Source organism: Augochlora pura, chromosome 11, assembly GCF_028453695.1.
Source record: "Augochlora pura isolate Apur16 chromosome 11, APUR_v2.2.1, whole genome shotgun sequence".
Classification (NCBI taxonomy): domain Eukaryota; kingdom Metazoa; phylum Arthropoda; class Insecta; order Hymenoptera; family Halictidae; genus Augochlora; species Augochlora pura.
The window spans coordinates 1,385,811-1,403,703 of NC_135782.1; the positions used below are offsets into that span (position 1 = coordinate 1,385,811).

At 39.9% G+C, this 17,893-nt stretch overlaps 4 protein-coding genes across 4 annotated transcripts; 2 read left to right on the top strand and 2 right to left on the bottom strand.

The window, feature by feature from the left end:
• Window positions 1-200: 200 nt before the first annotated feature.
• On the bottom strand, window positions 201-3,974 carry Tm9sf3 (transmembrane 9 superfamily protein member 3). Its single transcript, XM_078194368.1, has 10 exons — window positions 3,675-3,974; window positions 3,197-3,392; window positions 2,992-3,114; window positions 2,670-2,914; window positions 2,358-2,597; window positions 2,002-2,286; window positions 1,734-1,942; window positions 1,524-1,670; window positions 1,367-1,450; window positions 201-1,286 (listed from the first exon to the last, which is right to left on the bottom strand). The coding sequence occupies exons 1-10, from the start codon at window positions 3,759-3,761 to the stop codon at window positions 1,142-1,144; spliced, it is 1,761 nt and encodes a 586-aa protein (XP_078050494.1). The 5' UTR covers window positions 3,762-3,974; the 3' UTR covers window positions 201-1,141.
• Window positions 3,975-4,374: 400 nt separating this feature from the next.
• On the bottom strand, window positions 4,375-6,371 carry LOC144477243 (pre-mRNA-splicing factor RBM22). Its single transcript, XM_078194812.1, has 3 exons — window positions 5,806-6,371; window positions 5,682-5,735; window positions 4,375-5,591 (listed from the first exon to the last, which is right to left on the bottom strand). Exons 1-3 carry the CDS (start codon window positions 5,857-5,859, stop codon window positions 4,464-4,466), a joined length of 1,236 nt encoding a protein of 411 aa, XP_078050938.1. The 5' UTR covers window positions 5,860-6,371; the 3' UTR covers window positions 4,375-4,463.
• A 237-nt stretch (window positions 6,372-6,608) lies between these two features.
• Window positions 6,609-13,903, top strand: Rpii215 (RNA polymerase II subunit RpII215). Its single transcript, XM_078194813.1, has 10 exons — window positions 6,609-6,777; window positions 7,379-7,648; window positions 7,719-10,380; window positions 10,458-10,663; window positions 10,751-11,410; window positions 11,518-11,906; window positions 11,976-12,094; window positions 12,173-12,361; window positions 12,440-13,597; window positions 13,769-13,903. Exons 1-10 carry the CDS (start codon window positions 6,700-6,702, stop codon window positions 13,843-13,845), a joined length of 5,808 nt encoding a protein of 1,935 aa, XP_078050939.1. The 5' UTR covers window positions 6,609-6,699; the 3' UTR covers window positions 13,846-13,903.
• A 447-nt stretch (window positions 13,904-14,350) lies between these two features.
• Window positions 14,351-17,226, top strand: Mah (solute carrier family member mahogany). Its single transcript, XM_078194816.1, has 8 exons — window positions 14,351-14,494; window positions 15,016-15,136; window positions 15,232-15,344; window positions 15,416-15,548; window positions 15,716-15,850; window positions 15,935-16,044; window positions 16,116-16,322; window positions 16,410-17,226. Exons 1-8 carry the CDS (start codon window positions 14,359-14,361, stop codon window positions 17,114-17,116), a joined length of 1,662 nt encoding a protein of 553 aa, XP_078050942.1. The 5' UTR covers window positions 14,351-14,358; the 3' UTR covers window positions 17,117-17,226.
• Window positions 17,227-17,893: the final 667 nt, after the last annotated feature.

Below are 17,893 nucleotides of genomic sequence, written 5' to 3' on the forward strand. Positions count from 1 at the left end.
CGATGAACCTTGTTAGCAGCGGTTAATCGCGTGTTTAAATAGTTTAATCCGCAACGAAGAGGATCGCAATTGAAAGGATCGTCCTATCACTTTTTTTTTTTTGTTAATAGGCTCGCAACATTTTACCGATGCACTCACAATTCGTAACGAAAGAAATCCACACAATGAGAACGTGTCGGTGGCATACAGTACAAAGCCAATGGTAAAAAATTTTCTTTATGTTCATGTTCTTATTACACGTTCTAACACCTAGCTTATCTATTAAATTAACGTTAGTTGAATCGTCGGTGATCGAGCATTGTTCTTCATATGACTAAAGTCTCCAGTCTAGAGTCACACAATGGAGAGAGGCACTGTCCTAATTCAAACAACTGAAACATTATTTCGCCTCCTGAATATAGACCTTTCACCTCCGTTATTTCCAAACCGCGTTCAAGTTTGTTCACGTTTCCAAAATTGCAATGAATTATTGACATTCGCCGGCGCTTCGGAATGTTAATATGCTTGCAAAAAGGATCATCTCGTTGCTGTGCCAACACGAACGAAACGCTCAAGTTTCCGTGTTCGCGCAGTTTCTAGTTTTCATTTCAATGTACGAATTTATGCGCACAAAAGTAATATCCAGCAGCATTGAGCAATGTTACGTAGTTGATGGCTTCAAGTAAAATAGTGAATCTAGACTTGCATAATTGAAATCTGAGTTTTATATAGTACGAATTTGTGACTCATGGGACGAACAATACATTTATATATGTATGACTGAATAATTGGCGAACAGCTTTTGCTTTTAATGATGGCGTGCAAGCCATCGCAGGACTCGAGTTTCAACGCGTGTACTGAACGAATAAATTAACAGAAACAAAGAGCGAGAAAGAGAGAGATATTGCAATGATTCAGAAAAATACTTGACGATTTGACGAACAAAAACGTTTCTTATTCGCTTTGTTAATTTTAATGTAATATTAATAATCGTTGATAAAAGTTTCTTTTAAGAGCCGCGATTGCGCGTGATTATTAAATAGTAAATTATTCAAAGTATCAAGGGAAGAAGAGTCCTACTTTGTGAAGAGCAGCAGGCATCACTCTGTACGCTCTTATTTGTTTAATCCCACGATATAGACGTTAACACTAGAATTGTGCTTTAGTCTATCTTCACGGTAGAATAAATTTTTCGTACAAATGCATTAGTACCGACATAGCCGACTGTTCCGCACATTATACCCAAGGCAAGGCTGAATAACGCCATGTAACCAAAGTAAAATGCTGTCTGGAAAAGACCGTACATTCTGAAAAGGAGAAACACGATGTAGTTGGACTTTTAAGAAATTAACCAATAATTTACGATATTCAGATTGCAGAAACATACTTAGTCTTGAAGAAGAAATAATAAAAGGAGTAAATATAGACGTAACCAGCAGTCGAAGCTGCAGCTAAGAAACTTGTCCACTGCCTGTAAGAGAATACATTGAGAGATGAGACTGTTTCCGCAGGTCTTCGGGAATAAATAATCAAGCGATTCTTACCATCGATAGTCTTCAGCGTTTAGCAGGAAGTATGTACATACAATAGTAACACATACGGTTACTATCATTAGAATAACGAATACTAGTAACATAAAACCATAGACATAGTAGATTTTATATGCCCAGAATGAGGTAAAAATGAAGTACCTGAAAGGAAACGCAATGTATTAATTAAAGTAACAATTTCGGTACGCAAATTACGGTACATACATTTCAATGAATATCGATCCGAATGGTAAAATACCGCCAAGCATTATAATAACTAGCGGTTCCATGAACCATTTCTTTTCTGGTATAGGTCGTGGCACGGCGTTAATCCTACATGGGGCATCCGGTGTTCCAGCTAGATTACGGCCTAAGATGGTTCCAACCAGTGTTAGGGGTAATATAACGAATATACAGATGCATGTGACCGCCACCTGAACGAAAGAGTATTAAACACAATTGAAACAGAAATTCGGAGATTCGGATATCTTACCATAGAACCGAATGGTATCGCGCGGCTAGCGTGATAATACATGGCGATAAAGTTGATAAAGAATGCAGTGCCGCAAACGATAAGAGGTAACATAAAGGCACTGAGAATCATCTGTTTGATCCAAATTCGTCCTCCCATGCGGGCGTACAAGCCACCGCCGGCATACCCGTTTATGGGCGATGTAGCAGCGTATACAAAAATTGCTGTAGATAGCATTGATCCTCTTTCAGTGTAAAGCTCTCCAAGAATAGCAAAAATGATAACGCTAAGTACAACAACTGTGACCTGAAACAAAATAGGGCGTGCCACTCCATGGGCTTATCCGAACTAAGATATTTACTTAGCAATCAAATTACCTGATATCCTGCACCTATCAAAGCAGAGAAAAGCATGGCGTGACTAGCTGGTCTAAACACATCCCCATGAACTTGTTTCCAACCATACTCGTCTCCCAAATCTCTTTCCATATCATCCATCTCTTCGTCTCTACTATATCTAGCATAATCTTTCCTTAATGTACGCATTAAAATCATTGACACAAGCCCAACTAGGAAGATCACCATCATAAAGCTATTGAAAATACTGAACCAATGAATCTAAAAGAAAGACATCTGTTAATTAAACCGGAAGTTTTGTGCTAAAAGTGTTTCACTTTTGGTAAAACATACCCTGTGCTGGAAGAAATTAGGATCCAAGTACTTATCGAATCTATCTTCAAATTTAACATTGCTCTTCTTCCAATTCACTTCATAACTAAAGGAGATAGCTGCACCCTGTTCTATCTTAACTTTATTTTCACTGGTTAAATTTACATCGACTATTTGCTTTCCATTGTAGCCTATATCAAACTTTTTATGCGTCCAAATGTGATAAGATACTTCTCCATTATTTTCTTCTGGATCACCAACAACCCCTAATTGATGTCACAAAAGGATCAATTAGTACAACAGAAGAACGATAAATTCAAATGGAGAAAGCAACACGATTTACCCCAGATTGGTAAGTCATCCATGTACATCTTATACCAATACTGATTCTTGACTGCATATATGAATGCTTTTTCGCTCTCCTCGTTTAATTTTATCTGACAGTACTCAGTTTTAACAACATCGGCTGTAAAAGACGTCAAACAGATAACACGGTTGAAATTTGTTGAAATATTCAATGTTGTTTAATAATATGTAAATCGGTTTACATTTGAATTCGATCTCAAGGCCACTAAATTTGAGTTCAATGCCTTGTAGTGCCTCGGAGAAGGTTTCATGGTAATGGTTGATGACATTCTTCATGCCCTTACAAAAATGTAAGGAATAGTAAGAATAAGTCTCTTGACGGTTATGATATGGTCCAACTGTACTCATCCATAGGACTACTTCATCGTTATCCTCGTACTGAAAACACAAACATTATGAAAACAAGCTACCGCATTGAAAAATATATTGCTCCGATTAGCATGTCGAGTTAATAAAAGATTGACATTATTTTCTTTCACGTATGATGTGCATCAGGCTCACAAAATCGTGATTACATATTGACCTATCATACAGAGATAACGAACGAACGAATACCAACGAAATAGAACGCACGTTGCATGCCACGAGTACGATAATCGAACGCGCTGAACGGTCTTGGAACTTTGACATTTCGAAAATATGTCATTTGGAAATACTTACAATGTGATTGTGCTCGTCGGGACGGGCAAAGGGGAGTAGGCTAAGCGCCACAAAGTGGAATAACAATCGTGCCCGACACATGTTCATCGTGACGGGAAGGCGCGCTAGGCGCCTTATGCTATTACAGATAGAAATTCAATGATATCTGACAATAAAAACATCCCATAGATTCACAGAATACGGCTAACGTAGCAGAAACACCGGACGGACAGACATCAGTGGACACGTATTAAAATGCAACGATGACACTCTCAGGTAACCGCTAATACGCGCTAGGCTCTTAAGAACGTTTTTCTACATCAGATGGCGCTTCCATCGGAGTCGTCACACGGAAGACTTTTATAGAGGGGAAACGTCGGTATCTTCTTTTATTAATCAATTTACAGTACACATGCGTCCACGAGTTGATCCCTGAACGTAGTCTCAGAATTCTGCGTATAGAGGGACCAATGACAGGCGAGACCAGCTGGCGCGAAGCAGCTGAGCCTATGAATGAAACTTTAATCAAATTCCTCAATGTCTCTAATAGATGTAAAATTTGTCCTTATTGCATATAGCAACTTGCTGCTATCTCGCAACTAGTTGCATCATTAGATGGTAAGGATAAAATCGTAACGTTATAGGGGCTCGGAAAACACGACATTATGGAACATTGATTTTCGTATGCGCATATTTTAATAATTCTTGAACACAGCGCATGTAGCATAAAGAAAGTCAGGCATATATTTATTTTTTTACAGGCATTCTCTGATATAGTCTTGATTATTAAAAGATTAGACACTGTTACTGTTATTCTTCTGGCCAAGGCTTTCCTATGCCTTGAGATGCACCCATTCTCGACGGGTCCTGACTTGGATAATGTATGGGAGTTGTGCCTGGAGGGAAGATTGGTGTTGCAGCAGCAGCAGTCATCTGGGGTGGGAACATGAATTGTGGAGCAACCGGCGGCGGAGGTATCATCATCGGTGGTATCATTCCAGGGGTAGTTTGCAGATTGAAGAAATTGTTTCCCATGCTTTCTGGTGGTGGTGGTAAAGCACCGGGTAAACCCGGTACAGGCTCCAGAATTTCTCTGGTTGCTTCTGCCGCTGATACTGTTTGCCTTCCTTGAGAACGTCCCCATTTGATAGTTAATCTCCTGCCTCCCAATATTAATTTGTTGAATGTCCTTTCTGCTGCTGCTTCAGCAGCACTCCTTTGCGTGTATTGAATAAAGGCACACTGCTGACGAGGAACCATCGTTACAGAACGTATTTCACCGTACTGATAAAAGTGATCGCGCAGTTGCTTCTCTGTTAAAACATCCCCCAAATTGCCAATGTATAGAGTCGTGATGGATTTGTCTTCCGGTGGATCTAATTTCGGCATTGCAGCCGCTCTGCGCATTAATTTATCGGCAACAGGATCATTCACGCCATAGTAACGATCCTTGATATTTTGATCGGCCAGTGGATCATCGGGATCCGTAGGCTTTTCATGACGGTACGGACACTCTTCTCCTCTCTTACACTCTCCTTTCACCCAGAAGGAGCAAATATGTGGTCTATTCCTTTTATAATACGGACTTGTTCTCGCTAATTTCATAAGCAAGTCACTGGCTGCTGCTGATTTACCAACAGCTCCTGCTGGTGTTGTCGCATCTATTTTACCAATTTCACTATCTATGTTCTGTACATAATATTCTTTGTTTACATCTGACCTAGGAAGGTCATCTTTGATTTTAAGCGCAGCGTCGCGCACTTGAATGGGTAAACCATATTCTAAGTCGAGCAAACATGTTTGACACACATTTTTTAGACGGCTACAGGTTTGACAAACTTCAGTTTTCTTGAAACGCATTCTTGCACCCGGACACCACCTGAATACTGTAAACGGACGCATACATATCTTGCATTCTTTGCCATACTTTTCCTTTGTCTGCAACAGTAGCAAAAGAAATTATTAATACAACTCAAGTGCTCCATAAAAATGTAAATAATTGTATATAGCTTACAGAGATGCACTCACCATACGAATATATGGATTATCGCCTAAGCAAGTCTGACATAATATCGGAAATTCCTAAAATAAAATGCGATGTAGTTTCAATTCCAATTTGAACGAGTGTACGAGTTTGTTCCACATTGCTTACCGCGTCTTCCCAATTTTGTCTGTTGTACGTGTTTGTAGTTTTCGACGTAGCCATTTTGAATTAATGTACGTCAAGAATCTCTCGCGTACGTAAAAACAATTACAATAAAAAGACTTTTTTTACACCTCCAACGTCAGCTACGATTAAAATAAATTATTATACAACATAAACGAACACTGATGTTTATTGTTTAATGGCGATAGATGGTAAACCGATAGGCAATCATTGGGACTATCCGCTTCGAACACAGAACACTAAGACTTCCTCATCGCGAGCGATTATTGTATCTCTCCTCTAGGAGCGCTTTCATCCCCCACCATTTTAACGCGCAACCAGATTCACGCAGTTGCTTTAGAAAGAGAAATGGCGACGACCAAGGGAGACAGAACGAAACAATCAGCCCCTAGGCTATCTTACTCCATTATGCTTCTCTTTCCGCGCGGGCAGGTAAAAAGATGCCGTAATAAACTTTTTACCACAGGATTAAAAAAAGATAAAATAACCGAGCAGATAGCGAAGATAAAGCTTTCTCTAAATACTACGGTGTAAAAGATGACTGAACTTTCACTTGAACGTAGACAATATAGTGTAAATTTCGATGTCATGTTTGCCGCTTTCCTGAAAAAAAAAAATTAAAATGAAGGTTTCAATTTTTCACTAGACGCAGAAGAAAAATAACTACGATTCCTCTGGTTCCGAACATTTTTTTGTGGGTTTCGGAACGCGCGAGTTTCGGTAGGAGGTAGAACCGTAACCGTGGTCAACAACGAATGAAATTGTCAGATCGTCACTTCATCGGGGAGGGAGATGCATGCAACGGGAAAGAACGGTTAGAGGGAGTCGCGACTCGCGACGCAGAAGGCCGCGGGAGAAGCTGTGTGTACTAGTTGCAAAATGGCCACGTCCGACTCCAAAGCGCCTTTGCGAACCGTAAAAAGGGTCCAATTTGGCATTCTATCTCCCGATGAAATAGTAAGTTCGTTATTACTAAATAAGTGAAGACGTATGGTATAATTTTCGTCGCGGCATACGACACTATTTCATGAGTCGACATTTTATGATACCTTATCGTGCTGGAACGCATAAGTTACAAACAGACGCGCGTGTTCTTTTGATGGGTACCGTCCTGTTTGTGTTGTTCGATATTTATCAGGATATGCAATTTAATATTATGTGATATACACGATGGAAGTGGTTCATTTCGTGGTTATTCGTTCAATGTGAAGAATGTCTTGCTCGATGCATTACTCGTTTCGTGCCATTGGTTTTTGTTGAAATTTTGCATAAACGTGTAAAGACAGTGAAACTCTTAAATGAATGTTTTTGTGTAATTCGCATATAGCTCTATTAAAATAAGACATTGTTGATCCAGAACGACACATGAGACAGTTGTATTTCTTTACCTTCTATCAATGTCCCATTATCCTCTTTATTGCAACATCCTTCCTGGTATTCTTAATAGTTGGAAGTTTGAAATATCTCAAATCTGTTCGTATAGTTCCATCGTTGAGTTAACTTAGTGTATTTGGATGCGGCTTTAACATGATGTAATATTATAAAATGTTTTATTTAGCGTCGGATGTCCGTCACAGATGGCGGCATACGTTTTCCAGAAACTATGGAGGGTGGTAGGCCCAAGCTGGGCGGACTTATGGACCCTAGGCAAGGTGTTATCGATAGGAACTCTCGGTGTCAGACGTGCGCTGGTAACATGACAGAATGTCCTGGGCATTTCGGTCATATCGATTTGGCCAAACCAGTCTTTCATGTCGGTTTCATAACAAAAACAATAAAAATATTGAGATGCGTCTGTTTCTACTGCTCCAAGTTACTTGTTAGTCCGGTAAGTATCGATTGCGATTGTACCTTTACATTCTCAGTTCTCCATTGTAATACTATTCTTCTCCTTGTAGCACAACCCAAAGATCAAAGAAATCGTTATGAAAACTAAGGGTCAACCTCGTAAACGTCTCACATTTGTTTATGATCTGTGTAAAAGTAAGAATATCTGCGAGGGTGGAGATGAAATGGATATCAACAAAGAAAATCAAGAACAGCAAGCAGCGGATAGAAAACCAGGACACGGCGGTTGCGGTAGATACCAACCTAATCTCAGAAGATCAGGCTTGGATGTTACTGCGGAATGGAAACATGTGAACGAAGATACCCAAGAAAAGAAAATTGCGCTCACAGCAGAAAGAGCATGGGAAATATTAAAGCATATTACAGACGAGGAGTCGTTCATTTTGGGTATGGATCCAAAATTTGCTAGACCAGATTGGATGGTAGTAACAGTTTTACCAGTTCCACCACTGTCGGTAAGACCGGCAGTTATTATGTACGGTTCGGCGAAGAATCAGGACGATTTAACGCACAAACTGGCGGACATCATAAAGGCAAATAACGAATTAATTAGAAATGAGCAAGCCGGGGCAGCTGCTCACGTTATATCCGAAAATATAAAGATGTTGCAGTTTCATGTAGCGACGTTAGTTGACAATGATATGCCTGGAATGCCTAGAGCAATGCAAAAATCAGGGAAACCGCTTAAGGCCATTAAATCTAGATTGAAAGGAAAAGAAGGGAGAATTAGAGGTAATTTAATGGGTAAACGAGTCGACTTCTCAGCTCGTACCGTCATCACACCAGATCCTAACTTGCGGATCGATCAAGTAGGTGTGCCTCGCAGTATCGCTCAGAACTTAACATTCCCAGAAATTGTAACACCATTCAATATTGATAAGATGCAAGAGCTTGTCAGACGTGGAAACTCCCAGTATCCGGGAGCAAAATATATCGTCAGAGACAATGGTGAAAGAATAGATTTGAGATTTCACCCAAAGCCATCTGATCTGCATTTGCAGTGCGGCTACAGAGTAGAGCGTCACATTCGCGATGGCGATTTAGTAATCTTCAATCGTCAGCCAACACTTCACAAAATGAGTATGATGGGGCACAGAGTGAAAGTTTTGCCTTGGAGTACATTCCGTATGAATCTCAGCTGTACGTCACCCTATAACGCCGATTTCGATGGTGATGAAATGAACTTGCACGTACCGCAATCAATGGAGACTCGTGCGGAAGTAGAAAATATTCACGTGACGCCTCGACAAATTATTACCCCACAGGCCAACAAACCAGTCATGGGTATTGTACAGGATACGCTCACAGCTGTTAGAAAAATGACCAAAAGGGACGTATTTATCGAAAAGGAACAAATGATGAACATTCTCATGTTCTTGCCTAGTTGGGACGGCAAAATGCCACAGCCCTGTATATTAAAACCGAAACCTTTATGGACGGGCAAACAGATTTTCTCCTTGATTATACCGGGTAACGTGAACATGATCAGAACTCACAGCACACATCCAGACGAGGAAGACGATGGTCCATACAAATGGATATCCCCTGGGGACACCAAGGTCATGGTAGAACACGGAGAACTTGTCATGGGTATTCTCTGTAAAAAGACCCTGGGTACATCTGCCGGGTCTCTGCTTCACATTTGTATGCTGGAGCTGGGTCACGAAGTTTGTGGGCGGTTTTATGGAAACATTCAGACTGTAATTAACAACTGGTTGTTGTTGGAAGGTCACTCTATCGGTATTGGGGACACTATTGCCGATCCTCAGACCTATCTCGAGATTCAGAAAGCGATCAAGAAAGCCAAAGAGGATGTAATAGAGGTGATTCAGAAAGCTCACAACATGGAACTGGAACCATCTCCTGGTAACACTCTGAGGCAGACTTTCGAGAATCAAGTAAACAGGATTCTGAACGACGCTCGTGACAAAACTGGTGGCTCCGCGAAGAAATCTCTGACTGAATACAACAATCTAAAGGCTATGGTGGTGTCAGGTTCAAAGGGATCCAATATTAATATCTCACAGGTTATTGCTTGCGTGGGTCAGCAAAACGTTGAAGGTAAACGAATTCCATTCGGTTTCCGTAAGAGAACGTTGCCACATTTCATCAAGGACGATTACGGTCCCGAATCCAGAGGATTCGTTGAGAACTCGTATCTAGCCGGTTTGACGCCGTCCGAATTTTATTTCCACGCTATGGGAGGTCGTGAGGGTCTTATCGATACGGCTGTAAAGACTGCCGAAACTGGATACATTCAGCGTCGTCTGATAAAGGCTATGGAATCAGTAATGGTGCACTACGATGGAACCGTAAGGAACTCCGTCGGACAACTGATTCAGTTGCGATACGGCGAAGACGGTCTATGCGGTGAAACTGTGGAATTCCAAAACCTGCCCACTATTAAATTAAGCAATAAATCATTTGAAAAGAAGTTTAAGTTTGATCCAACCAACGAACGTTACTTGCGTCGCATCTTCAATGAAGAAATAGTCAGAGAGATGATGGGATCTGGAGAAGTGATCTCCGAACTGGAGAGAGAATGGGAACAATTGAACAAAGATCGTGGTGTGCTTAGGGAGATTTTCCGTAGCGGTGAATCCAAGGTTGTATTACCTTGTAATTTACAGAGAATGATCTGGAATGTACAGAAGATTTTCCACATAAACAAACGAGCACCCACTGACCTAAGTCCAATGAGAGTTATACAAGGTAAGTAAGCGAATGATTCTGTGAGGAATATGAATAATTAACGTAATAGAATAAACATTCGAAATTTCGTTCTGTAGGTGTAAAGGATCTTCTGGAGAAGTGTATCATCGTGGCTGGTGACGACAGACTCAGCAAACAAGCAAACGAAAACGCTACATTGCTGTTCCAGTGCTTAGTGAGATCTACCTTATGTACAAAGTGCGTTTCCGAAGAATTTAGGCTGTCAGGTGAAGCGTTTGAATGGTTGATTGGAGAAATTGAAACGAGATTCCAGCAAGCACAGGTACATATTGAATGATGGATATGTGTATACGATGTTTTCAATTTGTATGTTTAAGAACAACGGTATATCGAACAATATTATCTTCAGGTATCACCTGGCGAGATGGTAGGTGCCTTGGCCGCTCAGTCGCTCGGTGAGCCAGCTACTCAAATGACATTGAACACTTTCCACTTTGCTGGTGTATCATCGAAGAACGTAACCCTTGGAGTACCCAGATTAAAGGAAATTATCAATATTAGTAAGAAGCCAAAGGCTCCTTCGTTGACTGTGTTTTTGATCGGTGCTGCCGCAAGGGATGCAGAAAAGGCGAAGAACGTTCTCTGCCGTCTGGAGCACACTACACTAAGGAAGGTCACTGCAAACACAGCAATCTATTACGATCCAGATCCACAGAACACTGTGATCGCGGAGGATCAAGAATTTGTAAACGTCTACTACGAGATGCCTGATTTCGACCCGACTAAAATATCGCCGTGGTTGCTTCGTATCGAATTAGATCGTAAAAGAATGACGGATAAGAAATTGACCATGGAACAAATAGCGGAGAAAATTAACGCCGGTTTTGGAGATGACTTGAACTGTATATTCAACGACGATAATGCTGAAAAATTGGTCCTGCGAATTAGGATAATGAATAGCGATGATAAATTTACAGGGGACACGGAGGAGGAGACTGTAGATAAAATGGAGGACGATATGTTCCTCCGGTGTATCGAAGCAAACATGCTCAGTGATATGACCTTACAGGTATATCTAATTAAATTCTATTCCGAAATAAAATAAAAAAGAATTTGTTGATACAATTAAATCAAATTGAAAGTACGTAGTTGGCTAATTGATTGTCTCTTTTTCAGGGTATTGAGGCTATAGGAAAAGTGTACATGCATTTGCCACAAACCGATTCGAAGAAACGTATCGTTATCACGGAAACTGGAGAATTTAAAGCAATCGCAGAGTGGTTGTTGGAAACGGACGGAACAAGTTTGATGAAAGTACTGAGCGAAAGGGATGTGGACCCAGTTAGGACATTTAGTAACGACATTTGTGAAATATTCCAAGTGTTGGGTATAGAGGCTGTACGAAAATCAGTGGAGAAGGAAATGAATGCTGTATTGCAATTTTATGGTCTATACGTAAACTATCGTCATCTTGCCTTGCTTTGCGACGTTATGACGGCTAAGGGACACTTGATGGCTATTACGCGTCACGGCATTAATAGGCAAGATACTGGCGCTCTTATGAGGTAAGTTATAGAAAGCTGTGCTCTGTAATTACTTATCGAAAGTATTACATATGTAATTTTTCTTTCAAGATGTTCTTTCGAGGAAACGGTAGACGTCTTATTAGACGCGGCATCCCACGCAGAAGTTGATCCCATGAGAGGAGTGTCAGAAAATATTATAATGGGACAACTTCCACGTATAGGAACAGGTATTGTTCTCGTGTAACTGATTTAATTAACCAAATTTAATACTGTTCCAAATTAACGTGTTTAATCGCATTTTTCAGGATGCTTCGATTTACTGTTAGACGCAGAGAAATGTAAAGCAGGTATTGAAATACCGATGGCGGTAGGAGTTGGAGTAATGGGAACTGCTGGAATGTTCTTCGGTAGTGTTGCTACACCGAGCATGAGCCCTCAAATGACACCTTGGATGGGCGCTACTCCAGGCTACGGAGCATCCAGCATGTCACCTGGTAAGGACATTGCGTGTAACATTTTATTTATGATTTCCAAGATCTATTTTCTGATTTCATAATAAATGTAACTTTCAGCATTGGGAAGTGGTATGACACCCGGAGGTGCATGCTTCTCGCCATCGGGAGCGTCTGACGCATCAGGACTTTCACCGGCCTACTCCGCATACTCGCCACAACCTGGTAGTCCAGGAAGTCCTGGACCTAGCATGAGCCCATATCCGATGTCTCCAGCAGGAGGTGCATCGCCCAGTTACTCTCCTACATCTCCTGCCTATTTACCAACATCGCCGAGTATGACTCCGTCGAGTCCTAATTACTCGCCAACGAGTCCAACTTACTCGCCTACGAGTCCAAACTACTCTCCGACGAGTCCAAGTTACTCTCCAACATCGCCTAGTTATTCGCCAACGTCACCAAGCTATTCACCAACAAGTCCGAGTTATTCACCGACGTCGCCGAGCTACTCACCGACATCGCCAAGTTATTCACCGACAAGCCCTAGTTACTCACCGACAAGTCCCAGCTACTCACCAACGAGTCCAAGTTACTCGCCAACAAGTCCTAGCTACTCGCCAACGAGTCCCAGTTATTCACCGACGAGTCCAAGCTATTCACCAACGTCACCGAGCTACTCGCCAACAAGTCCAAGTTATTCACCGACGAGTCCAAGCTATTCGCCCACCAGCCCAAGCTATTCTCCTAGTTCACCAAATTACACGCCAGCGTCGCCATCTTATTCTCCTACAAGTCCAAGCTATTCGCCAAGTTCTCCTCAATACTCGCCTGCTAGTCCAAGCTATTCGCCGAGCAGTCCAAAATATTCACCAACCAGTCCGAGTTATTCGCCCACATCGCCGTCATTCGCCGGAACCTCGCCACAGTACACACCCGCGAGTCCAACGTACTCGCCAACAAGTCCAACGTATTCACCAACGAGTCCATCGTACTCGCCGAGCTCCCCACAACACACAGCATCAGGAAGCACACGATACTCGCCCAGCAGTCCGAACTACTCCCCAACCAGTCCAACGTACTCGCCGACGAGTCCTCAATATTCACCGTCGAGTACCAAGTACTCGCCTACCAGTCCTACATACACACCAACCAGTCCAAGTTATTCGCCAACAAGTCCAACGTACTCTCCACCAGTGCCGGGCTACTCGCCAACGAGTCCAACATATTCACCGGCGTCACCAGCTTACGAAACAGATGACGGAAGTATTACACATATCGGTATGAATGTTTCCAACCGAACACACAGTACAGAATAGGTATAAGTACGATAAACTGTAATTACCGCTGTTGCGATTCTGAATTTTCTAAGTCCGTAAATATATATTTAGTGTATAAGTTTATATGCACAATTCGTGCGATTCTCATAATTTGTCACCTATACAATTGTAGGTCGATCGAGGATTTCATTTCTTTTACGTCAAAGAGAAGATTCAAGTGCTCAGGGTGAGCAAAAATATCAATCATGACGAAGAAGGGTCATTTAGGTTCTTACAGGATATTATGGATTTAATATAACGTAGCAATGGAGGCAAATGAGGTTTGATTGATTTAAGCTCTGATTTGGTTAATTTAATAGATCAAAATGACAGAAAAGTTAAAATATTTTAATGCTGTAGGAAATTCTATGTTTTAAGTGTCCAAAGCATTTTGTAAGAATTAACAAAATCTTCTTTTTTTTTATTTTCAAGGAACATTTATCATTCATTGAGAATATATTTTTATTCGTTTAATCAGCTGAATCATTCATCCAATGAATGAAAAGTCCATACGTATCAGATTCGTGAGAACGATGGCTACATGTGTTGAGGAAAAGATACTAGACGCTTTGTGGGTCTTCCTTGCACTCACCTCGTCTCTGTGCAAGCCATTCGCGTTCGATAGGATATCGAGTTTCAGTTTGCGTGAATACTTTTTAACCGCAACGTGAAAACCGGTTCAAGTTCCGCGTTGATGTCAGACAGTACGAATTACTCTCCGAAATGAATCGCGAGAGACTACCTTTGCTTCTCAGAGAGGCCAATTCGAACTTGTCCCTTCTGTTTGCTACGTTATGTGTCATCGACATATTCGGCGTCTTTCCAATTATTGCGTTGCCGCGTGCGATCGTGGAATGCGGTAAGTTTTATTTCTGCTTACCAGAAGACTCGATTGTCAATGCAAAAGTTATTTTGTATTCGACAATGACATTTTTAAGAAAACTCCGCGAGACTTTTGTGAATACATTTAATAAATTAGGAGTAGGATTATGTTTGTAACATGCACTGGTATATATCGTCTGACGGATTAGTTTTATAAGCTACAATATATATATAGATATATATATATACACATACATACACACACACATGCAGACACACACAGTTTATTGTAAGTCTAACGTAAACATTGTTTCACAAAATATTTTATTTAAATTGAAACGATTTATATAATTGACATGTATCACGAGTGATTATTGCAAAGAAAGTTTGTGCGATGAGTGCGCGAGCAATCGTGAAAGAAAGAAAGAGAGAGAGTTGATTATTTGAAGAAAATAAAGTTGATTAACTTGTTAAAAAGCTTGGTATTGTATAAACCTAATTCACTGACATTATCCTATATTTTTTTATTCAATAGTTGAAAAGATCTTTAAATTTTAGGATTATACGGGATCCCTCTCGCTCTCATTGTATTTGGCTTACAAATTTATACAGCGGTCCTCCTCGGAAAATCATGGATAATCGCAACTACCATAAATCCCCAAATTTCGCGGAAAAGCCGGTAAGATGTTACTGCAAGTGATTGTTTATATAAATGAAAGAAATTCAATATTTTTTAAATATACAGATACTCATTATTAATCTAATATTTTCTAGGTACCCCCTTGCTGCTGTGACCGAATTGACCTTAGGTCCTCGAGCAAAAACTTTGGTTACTATAATTCTAGACCTTACAGTGTTTGGTTGCAGTATACCTAATTTATTGGTTGGTACGTTCTTATTATATTTTCGGCCGATACTGCAATTTCTTCGACACGTATTAATGACTGATAAATTTCAGCTTCGCAAAATTTACAATTATTTGGACTGAAACTATCAGGGCAACAATTCGATCTATCTTTCTGCTATTGGCTTCTGGTTGTGGGTGTGCTTTTGTGTCCAATTATGTGGCTTGGAAGTCCACGTGATATGAAGTAACTTGTGCCATCAATTTCAATGACATTATGTTACACTTGTTTTAAAAATTACAATTAAAATTCGATGCAAAATCTTATATGCATAAGACATGTAAATTATAAATTTTGACTGCGAGTGTCAAATACTTTAGAAACTTAAACTACATTACATAAATGATTTTCAGACTATTGGCAGTATTTTCATGCACTGCAGTTATACTGGCAGCAGGATTAATATGGTGGTGCATAATTGCCGATGACCGGGAGCTTGAGACTTTACCAGTGCCTACTTCTCCTTCCTGGGATAAATTTATTTCTGGGTAATATGTACCAGAAATATGTTGGATAGCATCTAACAAAATCACACTACCAATTTCTAACGTAATTACATAATTACTTTTTAGATATGGAATGCTAGCTTTCCAATTTGATGTACATCCTACATTAATGACTGTACAGGTGGATATGCGTCGTCCACAAGATATCAATAAAGCTGTTCTAATTTCTTTTTTAGGTAAAAATAATCTGTTAAGTCCAATTATTTGGTACATTGAATGTATTAATAACCAGTGTCATTTATTTTAGTAAGCGGATCATTATTTGCTGTAACGACTGGTTTAGTTGCCTGGAAATATGGTGGTACTACTACAGCCAATGTATTACAAATAATCCCAGGAAATTTCATTATGAGTGCAGCCGTTCTGCTTACTTCTCTGCAACTTTGTCTTTCAAGTGCACTAGGTCATTCAGCTCTTTTCCAGAATTTAGAAGATCGCTGGAATATTCAACCAAGTAAGATATTTGAGATAATATTCCTTGCCAGTCACATTAATAACAAGGTCTTTAAAAATATTCTATAATATGTTTGCTTTTGTTTAGCATTTGGATGGAAACGGTGTGCCCTAAGATCGGCCATTATATTCCTTGGAGTAGCTGTAGGAGAATCTGTACCACGATTCGACATTGTAATGGCACTTATTGGAGGATCCCTAACAGGCCCATTGGTTTTTGTGCTTCCTCCATTGGTATATTCGAAGATGATGGCTTTAAAGAAAAGATCAATGCATGTAACGACTCCCGAGGTATATTCAGGTTCACAAAGACGTAGAAGTGCGAGTGAAGGCATTTCGACAGACCCACGAGTTCATTCAAGATCGATATATTATGGTGTTCTAAGCGTACCAAAAAATGATTACCATCGATATTCGTACGTTTATTATGACGATGAAGAAGGCGAGTTCGATGAAATTACGGATTATGAAACCGATGTTCTTAATACCGAGGAAACTAGTGAACAATATTTAATGACAACGAGAAACAACGATGAGGAACCAGTATTTATAGATGCAAGTAGACCCTGTAGAACACATAAAAGAATTGTTTCTGAACTACCAATACGGAAGAAAATTATAAACTGCACTCTCCAAAGATGGCACGAGTGGTTCGGTTACTTGATTGTACTGTTCGGCATTACGATTACGATTTCCTCAACGTACATAAATGTAAAAAATACAATTCGTTACGTACAATTCACGCCGCCGTGTATTGTGAATGCCACAGCCTTTCAAATCACTGGATCAGTATAACTATCGTATAATCAATGAAAAACATGCTACTGCAGATGATTTTTCTGCATTATATTTATAGAGTGTGCACAATAGAAGAATGTTTTATAATTAAACATAGTACTGACTGATGTCCAATGAATAATTTTTTTATAAGACATGACATTATAATATTTATCTCGCCTAGTTACCTGAGAACAATATTCTTTCAATTAACACTAAACGTGACCCACTTTAAAAAAAAAAAATTAAATCACTTTTAATAGTAAAATATAATAAAATTCAATTAGAATTTCTTCTAGCGGGTTTCGTGATTCCAAAATTGTCAACTAAGTGGCAGCACTGTCGCAATACGAGTTTTACCATTTATCAGAATAAACACGTGGGTTTTTGAAATTTTGTCCAACTAAAATCGTCAACCTATTTAAATGTCTGTATTATTTTAAACTTGCATCCCAGTATATTTAACAGATTGTGTAAACCGTGTTGCAATTTGCAAAGTATATGCACAGATTGCACGAGTAAATGCAAAACCGTTTCGTAACGCTAATCCACGTGTACAAATTGATTCCTGTGCATCGGTATAATCAGCTGATTCGATTCACTTCCCTTAATCACAAAGGTTACCTTGAAAAAGTGATTCTAAAAATGTTGACTGACTTTTGTGTTTATAGAACGGAATCTATCATCATTATGTAATACATTCGAAAACTATGAAGCGATGAATAAATTAACCATTTTAGAATGTTCAATTTCCAATCTTATCCGCATTGCTAATTGCCGTTCATAATATCATGC